Source organism: Sinohyriopsis cumingii, chromosome 5 (assembly GCF_028554795.1).
Source record: "Sinohyriopsis cumingii isolate HCF-2022 chromosome 5, ASM2855479v2, whole genome shotgun sequence".
NCBI classification, from domain to species: domain Eukaryota; kingdom Metazoa; phylum Mollusca; class Bivalvia; order Unionida; family Unionidae; genus Sinohyriopsis; species Sinohyriopsis cumingii.
In genome coordinates, this window is record NC_142965.1 from 146,782,045 (window position 1) to 146,802,300 (window position 20,256).

The 20,256-nt window shown below is 35.0% G+C and overlaps 1 protein-coding gene across 1 annotated transcript in view; it reads right to left on the bottom strand.

The window, feature by feature from the left end:
• LOC149800417 (uncharacterized) overlaps positions 1-20,256 on the bottom strand; it is an 85,499-nt gene that overhangs the window by 46,127 nt on the left and 19,116 nt on the right. Inside the window, exons 3-7 of the mRNA XM_089960056.1 lie at positions 18,596-18,786; positions 7,657-7,764; positions 6,920-7,013; positions 734-783; positions 33-111 (exon numbers count right to left, since the gene is read on the bottom strand). Coding sequence (XP_089816182.1) covers positions 33-111; positions 734-783; positions 6,920-7,013; positions 7,657-7,764; positions 18,596-18,786 — 522 coding nt within the window. The remainder of the gene's footprint in view (positions 1-32; positions 112-733; positions 784-6,919; positions 7,014-7,656; positions 7,765-18,595; positions 18,787-20,256) is intronic.

Below are 20,256 nucleotides of genomic sequence, written 5' to 3' on the forward strand. Positions count from 1 at the left end.
AATTACATAATAACAAGGTAAAATTGACTTACATAATGCATTTCCAATAATCTCAGCACCGTCTTCGATGTTGTTTCTGCGTAGAATCAATTCTTTTATACTTTCATTGGACTAAAAAAAGGTGAATATTGAGTAAGGTTATCAAACCTAAAGGCTTTAAAAGCTTCTCCCACAATTAGGATCACTTTGTCTCTGACTCTCTCTCTCTCTCTCTCTCGACACCTTGGATGAAAATAGTAGTTGCCATCATTAATCGGGTCAATATAACATTTATCGTAAAAAGATACAGTGAAATTCTTTTTTAAACGTAATTTTTTTTTTATTTGATTGATAATTTGTTATATTCATATCATAATTTGTACATAAGACCACAGCGGGTACGCTAGTTAATCACTCTGTACCAACCGTCAGTTCGTTGTACCGGTATTCCTACTAACTATGTTGTCTCGCATTCCACAAGTGAATGAATAATACACAAGTGAATGGATAATACACAAATAAATGAATAATACACAAGTCAATGAATAATACACAAGTCAATGGATAATACACAAATAAATGAATAATACACTAGTGAATGGATAATACACAAATAAATGAATAATACACAAATAAATGAATAATACACAAGTCAATGGATAATAACCAATAAATACAAATAAATGGATAACACAGCGTAGAAAAATTACAATAAACAGATAAATAACTAAAAGGGTTTCTTCTAGTTACCAACCTGAATAATGGCAGCAATATGTTCAGCATCTCTGTCATTTACTTTGTTATCTAGAAAGAAATGATAATTATTTTATTATCTAGAAAGAAATGATAATTACTTTGTTGTCTAGAAAGGAGCGATAATTACAGTGATTTCTAGAAAGGAATGATAATTACATTGTTATCTAGAAATGAACGGTAATCACGCAATAAACCCCGCCAAACAAGTAAGCAAATCGTCGTGCACATTTCAGCACAAAATTATAAAATAAACAAATTCTCAAACAAAATCATTGCTAAAGTTGCAATTCTGATGTGGTCATTACAAATGCAGGTGAAACTTTGATTCAGTGTTATAATGATACGATTACTGCCCAATTACTTGTAATTTTCGTCTCGAAAAGAGTTTCCATTCATTGCTAAAGTTGCAATTCTGATGTGGTCATTACAAATGCAGGTGAAACTTTGATTCAGTGTTATAATGATACGATTACTGCCCAATTACTTGTAATTTTCGTCTCGAAAAGAGTTTCCATTCTTTAGAAACAACATTGACAGGAACACACTTTTCGTAACTTTATATGTTGTATCGTTTCTAGTGCAAATATATTTATTTAAGGTCTCCTTTTGGAGTGTTTAAAATCCTCCAGAATGCTACAGTTTAAAATAGAAATTTTGGAATGATCACTCTTACTAGTGTTGTTTATCTTGGACCCCTAATAAAACCATACAAATGCATAACCCATATTACAACCCAAAATGGCATGACTCATAATAAAACCGCACAAATACATGACCCATATTAAACCCTTAAGCGGACATGATGTTTCCAATGGCCAATAATAAAACCAGACCAGTACATGATCCATACCAAAACCGCACGAGGACAAGATATTTCAATGACCCATAATGAAACTGTTCAGGGGCATGATATTTCCAATGAACCATTGTAAAACCAGACAAGGACATGACCCATAGAAAAACCGCACAGCGGCATGATGTTTCGATTGATTGATTTGATTGATTGATTTGATTGATTGATTTGATCTTTAACGGCACATTAGCACTGTTAGGCTATTTAGCGCCAAACAAAGTGTTATTTGTATAATCTTTTAAAACTTATAAAAGGTCCTATATCGACCAGCGATATAAAAGAACAAATGGTTGAAATTAAAAACGGTAAGATGGTAACGGTGCAAAATAAAGCTTCCCGATCAACGGGAGATGTAAAAAAGATGAATAGGTATTAAAATGGGACGGTATATATATTGCATAAAACTGCACAAGGTGATAGCATAAAAGTCAGAGTTTAGAGTAAATATTTACGGCTTTCAGGAACTCTATAATACGAGTGATGTTTATAGTATCAAAAAGTTCTTTCATGTCATGCACATTGTAATAACGATCACGCGTAGGTTGTAGGTCAAAGCACTCTATCATATAGTGCTTGACAGTGAATGGTTCATTGCAAGAAACGCACCCTGGTGGGTCTTCACCTTTTAGTATGTGGGTGTGGGTGATATAAGTATGACCAATTCGGATTCTTGCAATGACTATCTCCTCCCTACGAATGGTTCTTTAGGAAGGAGTCCATTCTCCTAGAGTTGGCTTGATTGCATGAAGTTTGTTATTCACGGCATCATTCCATGATGCCTGCCACTTCTGACGAAAGAACTTTCTGATACAAGGTTTAAAATCAGTATATGGTATTTTAAAATCAGATGATTCTTGAGTAAGGGCCATTTTAGCAGCGCGATCTGCTTTTTCGTTACCTTTAATACCAATGTGGCTAGGTAACCAACAGTATATTATATTGTGGGAGACACTCAGCTCGGTATTTTTGAAGAGTATATTTTTTAATAATGGGTTCTCCAGTTTTCTATTGTGTAGTGACTGGAGTACTGATAGCGAGTCGGAGAAGATGATACTGTTTAAAATATGTTTCTTTTCTATATGTTGCAGAGCAAGGTCTATTGCTCTGATTTCGGCTGTAAAAATTGATGCTCCATTTGGTAAGCGAACTTGCGTTGTGTGATTTCCACAAACAAAGGCTGCAGCAGCCTTTTCCTCATTCTTTGATCCATCAGTATAAATTCTGGTGTAGTTTTTAAATTCGGTGAGGAGTTCATGGTAAGAGTTGTGGAAGACAGAAGGGTTTGTTTCGGATTTTTTTCCATCGTGTAGCGTAAAAAGAACTTTTGGTTGTTTAATTAGCCAGGGTGGTGTTTCGGAGATGGACGTTTTCTGAATTTTAGAAAGATCTATATTTGTAGTGTCAAGGCTGGATGATATTCTAATGCCAAAGGAAGGTATGACATACCTTCCTTTGGTATGATGTTTCGAAAGAACCATATTAAAATCATACAAGGGCATGATGTTTCCAATAAAACCATACAAGAGCATGATGTTTCCAATGAGCCATAATAAAACCATACAAGGGCAAGACCCATAATAAAACCATTCCATGACATGATGTTTCCAATGACCTGAATAAAACCGTATATGTGCATGACCCATATTAAAACCGAACTCGGGAATGATGTCTTCATTGACGCATAATAAAACCGTTCAAGGGCATGATGTTTCCAATGGCCAATATTGACGCCACACAAGGACATGATCCATAATAAAACACATGAGGGCATAATATATCAATGACCCAAAATAAAACCCTTCAAGGGAATGATATTTATATTGACCCATGATAAAACCATACAAGGGCATGTCCAATATGAGAACCGTACGCTGGCATATTATTTCCAATGACCCATAATAAACCCATTCAAGGACATGACGTTTACAATGACCCATAATAAAACAGCACATGTATATGATGCATATTAAAACCGAACGCAGGCATGACATTTCCAATGACCCATAATAAATCCGTACAAGGCTATAATAAGTATAATGGCCCATACTAAAACCGTACAAAGGCATGATATTTCCAAGGACCCATAATAAACCTTTTCAAGGGAATGATGTTTCCAATGACTCATGACAAAACCGTACAAGAGCATGGTATTTCCAATGACTCGTAATATGTCCTCACAAGGGCATGATGTTTCCAATCCCCAGTAATAAATCCTTACATTGGCATGATGTTTCAAATGATCCATAATAAAAACGTACAAGGGCATGAAATTTCCAAATACCCATATTAAAACCGCACCAATACATGACCCATAATAAAACCGTGCAAAGGAATGATATTTCCAAATACCCATAATAAAACCCATACAAATATATGGCCCATAATAAAACCGTACAAGGGCATGATATTTCCACTGACCCATATATAAAACAGTACAAGGGCATGATATTCCCACTGACCCATAATAAAACAGTACGCGAGCATGACGTTTTCTATGACCCATAATAAAACGTACAAGGGCATGGATTTTTCAATGACCGTACATCAAGCCGTACAATGGCATGATGTTTCCAATGACCTATAATAAAACCATACAAGGGCATGATGTTTCCAATTACCTGTAAAAAATTTTACAAGGGCATGATGTTCCCAATGACCTATAATCAATCCGTACATAATCACGATGTTTCCAATGACCCATAATAGAAACATACAAGGGAATGCCATTTCCAATGACCTATAATAAAAGCATACAAGGGCATGTTATTTCCACAGACCCATAATAAAAGCATAGTAGGGCATGTCATTTCCAATGACCCATAATAAAAGCACACAATGGCATGTCATTTACAATGACCCATAATAAAAAAATAAAAGGGCATACCATCTCCTATGGTCCATAATAAAATTATACAAGTGCATGCCATTTCCAATGATCCTTAATAAAGCATACAAAGGCATGCCATTTACACTAATCCATAGTATAATCATACAAGGGCATGCCATCTCAAATGACCCATAATAAAAGCACACAACGGCATGCAATTTACAAAGACCCATAATAAAAGCATACAAGGGCATGCCATCTCCAATGACCCATAATAAAAGCATACAAGGGCATGACATCTCCAATGGCCCATAATAAAAGCATACAAGTGCATGCTTTCTCCAATGGCTCATAATAACAGCATACAAGGGCATGCTATTTCCAATGACCCATAATAAAAGCATACAAGGGCATGCCATTTACAATGACCCATAATAAAAGCATGAAAGGGCATTCCTTCTACAAAGACCCATAATAAAAGCATACAAAATCATGCCATCTCCAAAGCCCATAATAAAAGCATACATTGGCATGTCATTTCCAATGACCCATACTAAAGGCATACATTGGCATGCCATATACAATGACCCATAATAAAAGCATACAAGGGCATGCCATTTACAATGTCCCATAATAAAAGCATAAAAGGGCATGCCATCTCCAGTGGCACATAATACAAGCATACAAGGGCATGCCATTTCCAATGACCCATAATAGAAGCATACAAGGGCATGCCATTTATAATGACCCATAATAAAAACATAAAAAGGCATTCCTTCTACAAAGACCCATAATAAAAACATACAAGGTCATGCAATTTCCAAAGCCCATAATAAAAGCCTACAAGGGCATGCCATTTACAATGACCCATAATAAAAGCATAAAAAGGCATTCCTTCTACAAAGACCCATAATAAAAGCATACAAGGTCATGCAATTTCCAAAGCCCATAATAAAAGCATACAAGTGCATGCCATTTCCAATGACCGATACTAAAAGCATACATTGGCATGCCATATACAATGACCCATAATAAAAGCATACAAAGGCATGCCATTAACAATGACCCATAATAAAAGCATACAAGGGCATGCTATTTCCAATGACCCATAATAAAAGCATACAAGGGCATACCATTTCCAATGAGCCATAATAAAAGCATACAAGGGCATTCCTTCTACAATGACCCATAATAAATTTATACAAGGGCATGCCATCTTCAATGACCCATAATGAAATCTTACAAGGACATGCCATTTCCAATTACCCATAATAAAATCATACAAGGGCACGCCATTTACAATGACCCTTAATAAAGTTATAAAAGGGCATGCCATTTCCAATGACCCATAATAAAAGCATACAACGGCATTCCTTCTACAAAGACCCATAATGAATATATACAAGGGCATGCCATTTCCAATGACCCATAATAAAAGCATATAAGATACAAGGGCGTGCCATTTACAATGACCCATAATAACATCATACTAGGGCATGCCATTTCCAATGACCCATAATAAAAGCAAACAAGGGCATGCCATTTCCAATGACGCTTAATAATAGCATACAACTGCATGCTATTTCCAATGACCCTTAATAAAGGTATACAAGGGCATGCCATTTCCAATGACCCGTAATAAAAACTTACAAGGGCATGCCATTTCCAATGATCCATAATAAAAGCATACAAGGGCACGCCATTTACAATGATCCGTAAGAAAATCATACAAGGGCATGCCATTTCCAATGACCCTTAATAAAGTTATAAAAGGGCATACCATTTCCAATGACCTATAATCAAAGCATACAACAACATGCCATCTCTAATGACCTAAAATAAAAGCATACAAGGGCATGATATTTACAATGAACCATACTGAAAGCATACTAGGGCATGCCATTTACAATGACCCTTATAACATCATACAAGGGCATGCGATCTCCAGTGACCCAAAATAAAAGCGTACAATGGCATGATATTTACAATGACCCGTAATAAAAGCGTACAAGGGCGTGCCATTTCCAATGACCCATAATAAAAGCATACGAGGGAATGTTATTTCCAATGACCGATAATAAAAGCATACAAGGGCATGCCATTTTCAATGACCATAATAAAAGCATACAAGGGCATGCCATTTTCAATGACCCATAATAAAAACATACAATGACATGCCACTTAGAATGACCCATATTAAAATTAAACAAGAGCATGCCATCTCCAATGATCCATAAGAAATGTATACAAGGGCATGCAATATCCAATGACCCATAATAAAAGTATACAAGGGCATGCCATTTCCAAAGTATTTCTACTATAAATTGTTCTTCTGTTTCATAAGTAAAACTAACAATATCATAAACAAATGTACGCAACTCCAGATTTTATTCAGACCAATGAAAAGGTTGCATTTATTAATTTAGAGTAATTTTACAAAGTGTTTGGGAGTAAAGACTCCTAACGCAAAATGTTGAGTAAAGATTTATGATGGAAACACGTACCACTGAGGTCAAGCACTTGCAGAGTATCGTTTGTCTTCATGAAATCGGCTAGACACCTCAACACCTGTCCATTCACGTCACAGTTTTCTAGGACCTTCCAAAAAAAAAAAACATTTTTACTTCGATTGAAGTTTATCATTAAATATACTCAATACATCCTGATGAATATATGTATTTGTGTGAATAGGTATTTGTTAGGTTTCCATACAGTGTCCATTCAATATCTTGATTTTGTTATTGTTTATAATCGACACTTGGGGCCCCGAGTGGCCGAGTGGTCTAAAGCGCTCACCGTTACGGATCACTGCCATCTCACCTCTGTCTGTGTGAGTTCGAGTCTCAGGCTCGGCTGACGTGGGTACGTGAGAAAGCCTGCCAATAGCTTCTCGTGGGTCGGTGGTTCTTCCTCCACCAATTATACTGGCCGCCATGTATAGCCTATCTTGTGCTGAAAAATGGCGTTAAACCATACAACAACAACAACAAAATAATCGACACTTTATCATCATTAATATATTGGATCCCATTATCACCATTATTGTCTTCAAGATTTTTTTATTACCATTGTGACATTATTAATAAAATATTTTTATCACAATAATTATTATTAATGTTTTTAACGCCGTTATTATTCCTCCCTTATGTTGCTTCGTTACATAATTGTTCTTCTCGTTGTCATGATGGGGAATATACTTGAAAAAGCTTCATTTTATTCCTGCTTCTCCCACAGTACTCACCAAATTCACGAGGGACTTGTGTAGGGATACCACATTGAGTGCGTATGTTAACTCCCGTACACCCAACTTGTTGCCACCAAGCTCAAACTTCGTCAGCTCCATTTCAGACTTTAAAGAATAAGAAAATAAATCAAGGTCATCACAGCCCAATATCTGATAATTAGATAATTATATGCCTCAGTGTACGTTCATACTAATGAAATAATTATCGTAAGTGTGTTCAATGTACCTTAATATTTTATGCTCATTTTGTTTCCTCTACAAACTTTACATTGTCAGAAACGTGCAGTATTTGTCCACACTGCACTGCTTCATATTAGACGACACATGTGTCTAAAAATAGTATCGTGTATTAGAAACTAGTTTGATTGTAAACGAACCAATGTAAGCTCGTGTAGAAGAGGTTTAGCTTTTGGTTTATTATATTTGTTTCTAATTAAACTAAACAAGATGTCTTTTCCATTTGAAAATAGAGATGACAAATTTAATGATGTGTACGAGTTCCTTGAGACCCAAATGAAACTTTCAAACAAGCAAACGAATAATCGTGATATTTGCAACTTCACAACAAACGTGAGAGGCGAAGCATCGAAAATACCATTCTGTTAATTAAACAAATTATTTAGGATAGATATTCGTAACTATTCGCATCGCAAATAGAACGGTTCGGATTATGACGATTACACTCTAGGGTCTATACTAATAGCATAAGAAAGCATAATGAGGCCAAAGGCCATCACGTATCTATCTAAGACCTACCATTTTACAAGTCAGTCAAATTACTAAATTCTAAAAAAAAATGGTAATGAAGGTTTCAGTAGAAAGCTGAGAGCATCAGAGCCATTAATCAAAGACGAAGACGAAGATGAAGACGAAGACGAAGTATTATTTCGGCTAGTTGTCACACAGTAGCTCCTTTGTAAATTTCTGCGTTTGATTTTTTTAATGCAATATTTTGAATGTAAGCAATAAAACACTATTTCTCATATAGACCTGTAAGTAAGACTCGTATAGACCTGTACGTAAGACTCATATAGATCTGTAAGTAAGACTCGTATAGATCTGTAAGTAAGACTCGTATAGATCTGTAAGACTCGTATAGATCTGTAAGTAAGACTCGTATAGATATGTAAGTAAGACTAAAATAGATCTGCAAGTTAGACTCGTATAGATTTGTAAGTAAGACTCGTGTAGATCTGTAAGTAAGACTCGTATAGATCTGTAAGTAAGACTCGTATAGATCTGTAAGTAAGACTCCTATAGATCTGTAAGTAAAACTCGTATAGATCTGTAAGTAAGACTCGTATAGATCTGTAAGTAAGACTCGTATAGATCTGTAAGACTCGTATAGATCTGTAAGTAAGACTCGTATAGATCTGTAAGTAAGACTAAAATAGATCTGCAAGTTAGACTCGTATAGATTTGTAAGTAAGACTCGTGTAGATCTGTAAGTAAGACTCGTATAGATCTGTAAGTAAGACTCCTATAGATCTGTAAGTAAAACTCGTATAGATCTGTAAGTAAGACTCCTATAGATCTGTAAGTAAAATTCGTATAGATCTGTAAGTAAGACTCATATAGATCTGCAAGTAAGACTCATATAAATCTGTAAGTAAGACTCATATAGATCTGTAAGACCGTATAGATCTGTACGTAAGCCTCATATAGATCTGCAAGTAAGACTCGTACAGATCTGTAAGACTCGTATAGATCTGTAAGACCGTATAGATCTGTACGTAAGCCTCATACAGATCTGTAAGTAAGACTCGTATAGATCTGTAAGTCTGTAAGTATGACTCGTATAGGTCCATAAGACTCGTATAGATCTGTAGCTAAGACTCGTATAGATATGTAAGTAAGACTCATATAAATCTGCAAGTAAGACTCGTATAGGTCTGTAAGTAAGACTCGTATAGATCTGTAAAACTCGTATAGATCTGTACCTAAGACTCATATAGATCCGTAAGTAAGACACGTATAGATCTGCAAGTAAGACTCATATAGATCTGTAAGAAAGACATATAGATTTGCAAGTAAGACTCGTATAGATCTGTAAGTAAGACCCGTATAGATCTGTACGTAAGACACATATATATCTGTAAGTAAGACTCATATAGACCTGTAGGTAAGACTCGTACAGATCTGCAAGTAAGACTTGTATAGATCTGTAGGTAAGACTCGTATAGATCTGCAAATAAGACTCGTATAGATCTGTAAGTAAGACTCGTATAGATCTGTAAGTAAGACTCATATAGATCTGCAAGTAGGACTCATATAAATCTGTAAGTAAGACTCGTATAGATCTGTAAGACCGTATAGATCTGTACGTAAGCCTCATATAGATCTGTAAGTAAGACTCGTATAGATCTGTAAGTAAGACTCGTATAGATCTGTAAGTTAGACTCATATAGATCTGCAAGTAAGACTCGTACAGATCTGTAAGACTCGTATAGATCTGTAAGACCGTATAGATCTGTACGTAAGCCTCATATAGATCTGCAAGTAAGACTCGTTTAGATCTGTAAGTAAGACCCGTATAGATCTGTACGTAAGACTCATATAGATCTGTAAGCAAGACTCATATAGACCTGTAGGTAAGACTCGTATAGATCTGTAAGTAAGACTCTAATAGATATGTACGTAAGACGCATATAGATCTGTAAGTAAGACTCATATAGATCTGTACGTAAGACTCATATAGATCTGTAAGTTAGACTCATATAGATCTGTAGGTAAGACTCGTATAGGTCTGTAAGATTTATATAGATCTGTGAGACTCATATAGATCTTTAAGTAAGACCCGTATAGATCTGTACGTAAGCCTCATATAGATCTGTAAGTAAGACTCGTATAGATCTGTAGGTCTGTAAGTATGACTCGTATAGATCTGTAAGACTCGTATAGATCTGTACGTAAGACTCAAACAGATCTGTAAGTTAGACTCATATAGATCTGTTAGAAAGACATATAGCTCTGCAAGTAAGCCTCGTATAGATCTGTAAGTAAGACCCGGATAGATCAGTACGTAAGACTCATATAGATCTGCAAATAAGATTCATATAGACCTGTAGGTAAGACTCGTATAGATCTGCAAGTAAGACTTGTATAGATCTGTAGGTAAGACTCGTATAGATCTGCAAATAAGACTCGTATAGATCTGTAAGTAAGACTCGTATAGACCTGTAAGCAAGACTCGTATAGATCTGTAAGTAAGACTCACATAGATCTGCAAGTAAGACTCATATAAATCTGTAAGTAAGACTCGTATAGATCTGTAAGACCGTATAGATCTGTACGTAAGCCTCATATAGATCTGTAAGTAAGACTCGTATAGATCTGTAAGTAAGACTCATATAGATATGCAAGTAAGACTCGTATAGATCTGTAAGAAAGACTCTAATAGATATGTACGTAAGACTCATATAGATCTGTACGTAAGACTCATATAGAACTGTAAGTTAGACTCATATAGATCTGTAGGTAAGACTCGTATAGGTCTGTAAGATTTATATAGATCTGTGAGACTCATATAGATCCTTAAGTAAGACCCGTATAGATCTGTACGTAAGCCTCATATAGATCTGTAAGTAAGACTCGTATAGATCTGTAGGTCTGTAAGTATGACTCGTATAGATCTGTAAGACTCGTATAGATCTGTACGTAAAACTCAAACAGATCTGTAAGTTAGACTCATATAGATCTGTACGTAAGACTCGTATAGATCTGCCCGTAAGACTCGTATAGATCTGTAAGTATGACTCGTATAGATCTGTAAGACTCGTATAGATCTGTACGTAAGACTCATATAGATCCGTAAGTAAGACACGTATAGATCTGCAAATAAGACTCATATAGATCTGTTAGAAAGACATATAGCTCTGCAAGTAAGCCTCGTATAGATCTGTAAGTAAGACCCGTATAGATCTGTACGTAAGACTCATATAGATCTGCAAATAAGACTCATATAGACCTGTAGGTAAGACTCGTATAGATCTGCAAGTAAGACTTGTATAGATCTGTAGGTAAGACTCGTATAGATCTGCAAATAAGACTCGTATAGATCTGTAAGTAAGACTCGTATAGACCTGTAAGCAAGACTCGTATAGATCTGTAAGTAAGACTCATATAGATCTGTAAGTTAGACTCATATAAATCTGTACGTAAGACTCATATAGATCTTACGTTAGACTCATATAGATCTGTAGGTAAGACTCGTATATGTCTTTAAGTAAGATTCGTATAGATCTGTGAGACTCGTACAGATATGCAAGTAAGACTCGTATAGATCTGTAGGTAACACTCGTATAGGTCTGTAAGTAAGATTCATATAGATTTTTGAGACTCGTACAGATATGTAAGTAAGACTCGTATAGATCTGTAGGTAAGAATCGTATAGATCTGTATGTAAGACTCATATAGATCTGTAATACGCAATATTAGTTGCGCTCACCGTACATTCCGAAAACATTATCTTTTAATAACACTGAAATATTAGTGTATAGTATGTTCGGATATGTAACATAATTTCATTTTAGTACATTTGACATTAATATATGTTAGGATATTTAATGGCACTGTAATAGTGAGTATATTATATTAAGATGTTTAATGGCACTGTAATTGTAGTGTATATTATGTCAGGATATTTAATGCCACTGTAACAGTAGTGTATATAATGTTAGAATATTTAATGACTGCAATAGTAGTGTATGTTTTGTAAGGATGTTTAATGGCACTGTAACTGTAGTGTATATTATGTAAGGCTGTTTAATGGCACTGTAATAGTAGTGTATATTATGTTAGGATGTTTAATGGCACGGTAATAGTGGTGTGTGTTATGTTAGAATGTTTAATGGCACTGTAATAGTAGTGTATATTATGCAAGTATATTTAATGGCATTGTAATATTAGTGCATGTTATGTTAGAATGGTTGATGGCACTGTAATAATAGTGTATATTATGTAATTATATTTAATGGCCCTGTAATATTAGTGCATGTTATGTTAGAATGGTTGATGGCACTGTTATAATAGTGTATATTATGTAATTATATTTAATGGCCCTGTAATATTAGTGCATGTTATGTTAGAATGGTTGATGGCACTGTAATAATATTGTATATTATGTAAGTATATTTAATGGCACTATAATATTAGTGCATGTCATGTTAGAATGGTTGATGGCACTGTAATAATAGTGTATATTATGTAAGTATATTTAATGGCCCTGTAATATTAGTGCATGTTATGTTAGAATGGTTGATGGCACTGTAAAAATATTGTATATTATGTAAGTATATTTAATGGCACTATAATATTAGTGCATGTTATGTTAGAATGGTTGATGGCACTGTAATAATAGTGTATATTATGTAAGTATATTTAATGGCCCTGTAATATTAGTGCATGTTATGTTACATTGGTTGATGGCACTGTAATAATAGTGTATATTATGTAAGTATATTTAATGGCCCTGTAATATTAGTGCATATTATGTTACATTGGTTGATGGCACTGTAATAATAGTGTATATTATGTAAGTATATTTAATGGCCCTGTAATATTAGTGCATGTTATGTTAGAATATTTAACGGCACTTTCATTCTAGCGCATCTTATGCTGGAATAATTCGTTCATTACTGCAATTGGTTTGAAATTAGTATATAGTGAATCTGATATTTGTTCCTCTTCTTTTTAATGCTCACACGGGTTATTCAAGCTCAAACCGTTTTTCTCTGATTGGAGTCCAAATCGTTTTCACGAGATAAGAATCTATGAATTAATGCTCCTATCACTTAACACGAAATTGAATCCATCGTGACACTACTCCCTTACTTATTAAATTTGATCCTTAAGTTGACAGTCGCTCTGCAATATGAAGGGTTCAAATACTTCTACCGGAAATTTTTAAAACGATAATTGGTCCAGCCTTTTCATAAGTTCATTCTACCAAAGTAAATACATTTTTCGTCTACCAATTGACAAATATTGCAGGTGGCATGGCCTCATATGTATAAAAGAAATAATCCATACCCTCTGAAGCAAACCTTCATAATGTTTCTTTCTTTACACAAAATGTATAATGAGTGATCTAATCTTTTGTGTCAGAAAGCGGATAATTGATATTTTACTAAATAGTTGTGCCAGTAATTATAGGGTTGACCAGTAAGCGGATCATTGATCATTTATATTTTTTAAAATAGTTAAACCTAGTATGAACAAATATTTTTGTACCAGCCCTGAAATATGTTACCCCTTCTCATGGGTGTAAAACCCACATTAAGATACCACTAGCTTTGTGTAAAGTAAAGCTGTATAAAATGAAGGTTTGTAACATAAAGGTTAGCAATATAAAAGACGAATAAAAACATTTTATTGACAGTTATTATACCTTACTTCAGTACAGCACAATTCATGATACAGAACACACACACACACACACACACACACACACACACATATATATATATATATATATATATATATATATATATATATATATATAACAACAGAAAACGACCGACATCACAACTTAAGGTTTCTATATACGAACTGTGTGCTTGAACTTGAGATTTAAATCATTTCGTTTCAAACGTATGAGATCTGACCAGTTCCCATAATCATGAGTACAACGTTTGTCATTCATATACAAAATGGCGAAAAGTAAAACAAAATCGTATGACTTACCTGTCTAGGGGGATATAATCATAACAAATTTACGAATTAGTTTAATATTGTTTCCTTTAGATATCTGCAAACTGATTATTATGTGAAAATAAGCAACGTGTGGCTTTTGACTTTATTATTATGTGAAAAGAAGCAACGTGTGGTATCTGACTTTAACTTGTATGTCTCATTCTGATTCTTATACAAAGACAAATGTTCTGACTACTAATATTTATAGCTTGTCTTTCAGCTTGATATGTGAAGCAAGCTAATCCCAAAGGACTGTATTTACTGATTGCCATTTGGATTGACTAGAAATTATCAAATAACGGACTGTATTTATTGAATGCCATTTGGATTGACTAGAAATTATCATATAACGGACTGTATTTATTGAATGTCATTTCGATTGACTAGAAATTATCAAATAACGGACTGTATTTATTGACTGCCATTTGGACTGACTAGAAATTATCGAATAACTGACTGTATTTACTGACTGCCATTTGGATTGACTAGAAAGTATCGAATAACGGACTGTATTTATTGAATGCCATTTGGACTGACTAGAAATTATCAAATAACGGACTGTATTTATTGAATGCCATTTGGACTGACTAGAAATTATCAAATAACGGACTGTATTTATTGAATGTCATTTGGACTGACTAGAAATTATCAAATAACGGACTGTATTTATTGAATGCCATTTGGATTGACTAGAAATTATCAAATAACGGACTGTATTTATTGAATGCCATTTGGACTGACTAGAAATTATCAAATAACGGACTGTATTTATTGAATGCCATTTGGACTGACTAGAAATTATCAAATAACGGACTGTAGTTATTGAATGCCATTTGGACTGACTAGAAATTATCAAATAACGGACTGTATTTATTGAATGCCATTTGGATTGACTAGAAATTATCAAATAACGGACTGTATTTATTGAATGCCATTTGGACTGACTAGAAATTATCAAATAACGGACTGTATTTATTGAATGCCATTTGGACTGACTAGAAATTATCAAATAACGGACTGTAGTTATTGAATGCCATTTGGACTGACTAGAAATTATCAAATAACGGACTGTATTTATTGAATGCCATTTGGATTGACTAGAAATTATCAAATAAAAGACTGTATTTATTGACTGCCATTTGGATTGACTAGAAATTATCAAATAACGGACTGTATTTATTGAATGCCATTTGGATTGACTAGAAATTATCAAATAACGGACTGTATTTACTGACTGCCATTTGGATTGACTAGAAATTATCAAATAACGGACTGTATTTATTGAATGCCATTTGGACTGACTAGAAATTATCAAATAATGGACTGTATTTATTGACTGCCATTTGGACTGACTAGAAATTATCAAATAACGGACTGTATTTATTGAATGCCATTTGGACTGACTAGGAATTATCAAATAACGGACTGTACTTCTTGAATGCCATTCGGACTGACTAGGAATTATGAAATAACGGACTGTATTTCTTGAATGCCATTTGGACTGACTAGGAATTCTCAACCAAATGACTGTATTTCTTGAATGCCTATTGGACCGACTATGAATTATCAACCAAATGACTGTATTTCTTGAATGCCATTTGGACTGACTAGGAAATATCAACCAAAAGATTTATTTCTGTCATGCAATGTAGGCTGACTAGGAATAGTAAAGCAAAGTACTGTATTTATTTTATGCCATGATCGACACACAATAAATTGTCAACCAAAGGACTGTACATCTTTCATGCCATTTGGACTAATTAGGAATTATCAACCAAAGGACTGTATTTCTTTTATGCCATTTGGACTGACTAGGAATTATCAACCAAAGGACTAGATTTGTTTTATGCCATTTGCACTAACTTGGAATTATCAACCAAAGGACTGTATTTCTTTTATGCCATTTGTACTGACCAGGAATTATCAACCAAAGGACTAGATTTATTTTATGCCATTTTGGACACATCAGAAATAGTACTGTACTCCTTTCATGCCATTTAGGCTGACTAGAAATTATCAACCAAACGAATGTATTTATTTTATGCCATTTGGACTGACTAGAATTTGTCAAGCAAAGGACTGTATTTCTTTTATGCCATTTTGGACTAACTAGAAATAGGACTGTACTCCTTTCAGGCCGTTTGGAATGACTATTAACTCTCAACCAAAGGACTGTATTTCTTTTATGCCATTTGGACACACCAGAAATTGTCAGCCAAAGTACTATACTTCTTTCATGCCGTTCTGGACATGCTGGGAACTGTTAACTAAAAGGATTGTACTTCTTTCATGCCATCTGGACATGCTGGGAATGGTCAAGCAAAGAACTGTACTTCTTTCATGACATGCTTGGCATTGTCACACGAAGGATTGTTCTCCTTTTATACGGTGTAGACGGACTAGAAATGTTTCACATTTCCTAGTTTTATGATAGTGACATTATTTGCGAGCAAGGATAAAGACGGGCTAAATAAATGGAATCTAATCGATGTAAATAATACCTCGCAGAAGATATTTTGAATATATTCAACGCAAGCTGACGATCTTTTGGATAATTCTACATTTATTGAGAGTAAAGTTATTAAAAGTAAATATTTTCGAAGTTTAAATGATAGCTTAAGTTTAATGCTCAAGACATATCGTCACTCCAGTGATCGAACTCGAAATTAGGCCTCCTGGTGATGATGTTTCTTGACAACGATGTACAGATTGTTGATACTGGTGATGACGAGCTTATACATTAGGTACAAATTTTGTCTTCATTTCTTTTCCTTGAAAAATTCACAATAATGCAACGATTTGAATTGTATGCGTAATACCGTTGAACTTATTTAAAATCTGAGAAAATGATGCCTAGAATATTTCCTCGACAATGTAGGCAAAAACCTCGAAAAACTATTGTGAGATACTTATTCAATATTTGTATGAATCCATGTATAGCGTATTTTACAAACAGAAGATAGATTATAAAGGAACATGCGTATTAGAACAAGTTGCACACGTCTGTTTGATTTTTTTCTGCAATGTTTTATGTTTCTGTATTGGCCCCTAAAGTGATATGACCACTTGCTGTATATTTCGAAGTGCGATTTGGACTTTGACAAGCATTAACAGTGCAAAGTCCTTTCGTGCAATACCAAACAGACATTTCGCGCAATGCCAAGCAGGGACAGTACATTGTCCTTTCGTACAATACCACGCAGGCATATTTCACCTTTCGTGCAATACCACACAGGCATATTTCACCTTTCGTGCAATACCATGCAGGCATATTTCACCTTTCGTGCAATACCATGCAGGCATATTTCACCTTTCGTGCAATGCCAAGCAGAAACAGTACAATGTCCTTTCGAGCAATACCAAGCAGGGACAGTACTCAGTCGTTTCGTTTAATACCAAGTAGGCATATTACATAGTCTTTTTGTGCAATACCAAGCAGGAACAGTACACAGTCCTTTCGTTCAATACCAAGCAGGAACAGTACACAGTCCTTTCGTTCAATACCAAGCAGGAACAGTACACAGTCATTTCGTGCAATACCAACCAATTCTTAACACATTCTGCTTATTTTAGTTAGACCCAGGAACATATATAACATATGCTATTATTCGTAACATTCTACCGCTCCGGTGGCCTAGTGGTTAGAGCGTCCGCCTCGGATGCAGGAGGTCGTGGGTTCGATCCCCGGCCGAGTCATACCAAAGACTTACAAAAATGGTACTAACAGCTGTGCGTCGCTTGGCGTTCAACATTAAGAGGATAGTGTTAGGACTGGTCGGCCTGGTGTCAGGATAATGTGACTGGGTGGGACATCATGCTACATGTCTGTTGCATGATGCCCCAGTGCTAGACATCACTATAAACTGCCACATTGCAGACATCGTAGCGTTAAGACGGAAAAATTGTTAAAGCTACGTTAAAAATAAAAAATCACATCACATCACATCGTAACATTCTTGAGAAATGTTGTATGAATTCTCAACATGATCGTTTTGCGTAAGATAAGGGGTGGGGGCGTGAAACGTCAACAATTAATTAATAAGAATATTCAAATATTCAATGTTAACATCTAAGAGTTTGCTAAATAAAAATGTTTGCTTTCGTTGTCTTTTAATATTCTTCATCTTCATCATCCACGAATTTCGAAATTTAAAATATAAATATAATTCATAAAATGTTTAGCATATACTTCAACAAGAAGACTTATTAAAAAAAACCTGGTAATAATAAAAAGGCTACTTACCGTAATAGCCATGAAAAACGCCTTTAGTTCCTCGGAGTGTAGATTACAATCCTTAATGCTTACAAATGAATGTCCGAGCTGTTTAATAACACTGTTACAAGGCACGACCTTCAGTTTCTTACATACTTTTCTATAGTAGTCCTCGTATTTTTCTTCAATGCCAGGACTTTTCTGTCCTCCATGCTCCTCATCTACAAAAATGTCTAATTATTACATCACGTGATACATTTCTGAGTTCCGATTGGCTAAATATATTGATTTATAGTAGGAAGTTCGCATTTTTCCTTGGCTTCAGGATATTATATTATACCTGGCGTCTGGCATTATGCCTGTTCCAGCGGGCACTATTCCATGCATTGATATTAAATAACGTCACATTACATCTTGTAAAATACTGAATCCGTTATGTCATTTTCTTTTCAGAACTATTCTTCTTATACAATGCATAACGTTATCTGGCGGGGCACTATACGCAGAACATAAAATGCTGTTTGATCAAGGCACTATGCCCACATTATACAATGTTGTATGATGAGGCACTATACCCACAACATACAATGTTGTATGATGGGGCTCTATACCCACAATATACAATGTTGTATGATGGGGCCCTATACCCACAATATACAATGTTGTATGATGGGGCCCTATACCCACAATATACAATGTTGTATGATGAGGCACTATACCCACAATATACAATGTTGTATGATGAGGCACTATACCCACAATATACAATGTTGTATGATGAGGCACTATACCCACAATATACAATGTTGTATGATGGGGGCCCTATACCCACAATATACAATGTTGTATGATGGGGCACTATACCCACAATATACAATGTTGTATGATGGGGCCCTATACCCACAATATACAATGTTGCATGATGGGGCCCTATACCCACAATATACAATGTTGTATGATGGGGCACTATACCCACATTATACAATGTTGTATGATGAGGCCCTATACTCACAATATACAATGTTGTATGATGGGGCACTATACCCACATTATACAATGTTGTATGATGGGGCACTATACCCACATTATACAATGTTGTATGATGGGGCACTATACCCATAATATACAATGTTGTATGATGGGGCACTATACCCACAATATACAATGTTGTATGATGGGTTAGTATACCCACAACATATAATATTGTATGATGGGGCACTATACGCACAACATACAATGTTGCATGATGGGGCACTATACCCACAACATAAAATGTTGCATGATGGGGCCCTATACCCACAATATACAATGTTGCATAATGGGGCACTATACCTACAACATAAAATGTTGCATGATGGGGCCCTATACCCACAATATACAATGTTGCATAATGGGACACTATACCTACAACATAAAATATTGCATGATGGGGCATTATACCTACAACATACAATCTTTAATGATGTGGCACTATTACCACAATATATAATGTTGCATGATAAGGCACTATAATCATATATACAATGTTGCATGATGGGGTACTATACCCACAACTTACAATGTTGTATTATTGGGTGCTATACCCACAACATACAATGTTGTATTATGGGGTACTATAGTCACAATGTAATACCCACAATGTATAATGTTGTCGGCAAATGGGCACTATATCCACAACTTATAATGGTGTC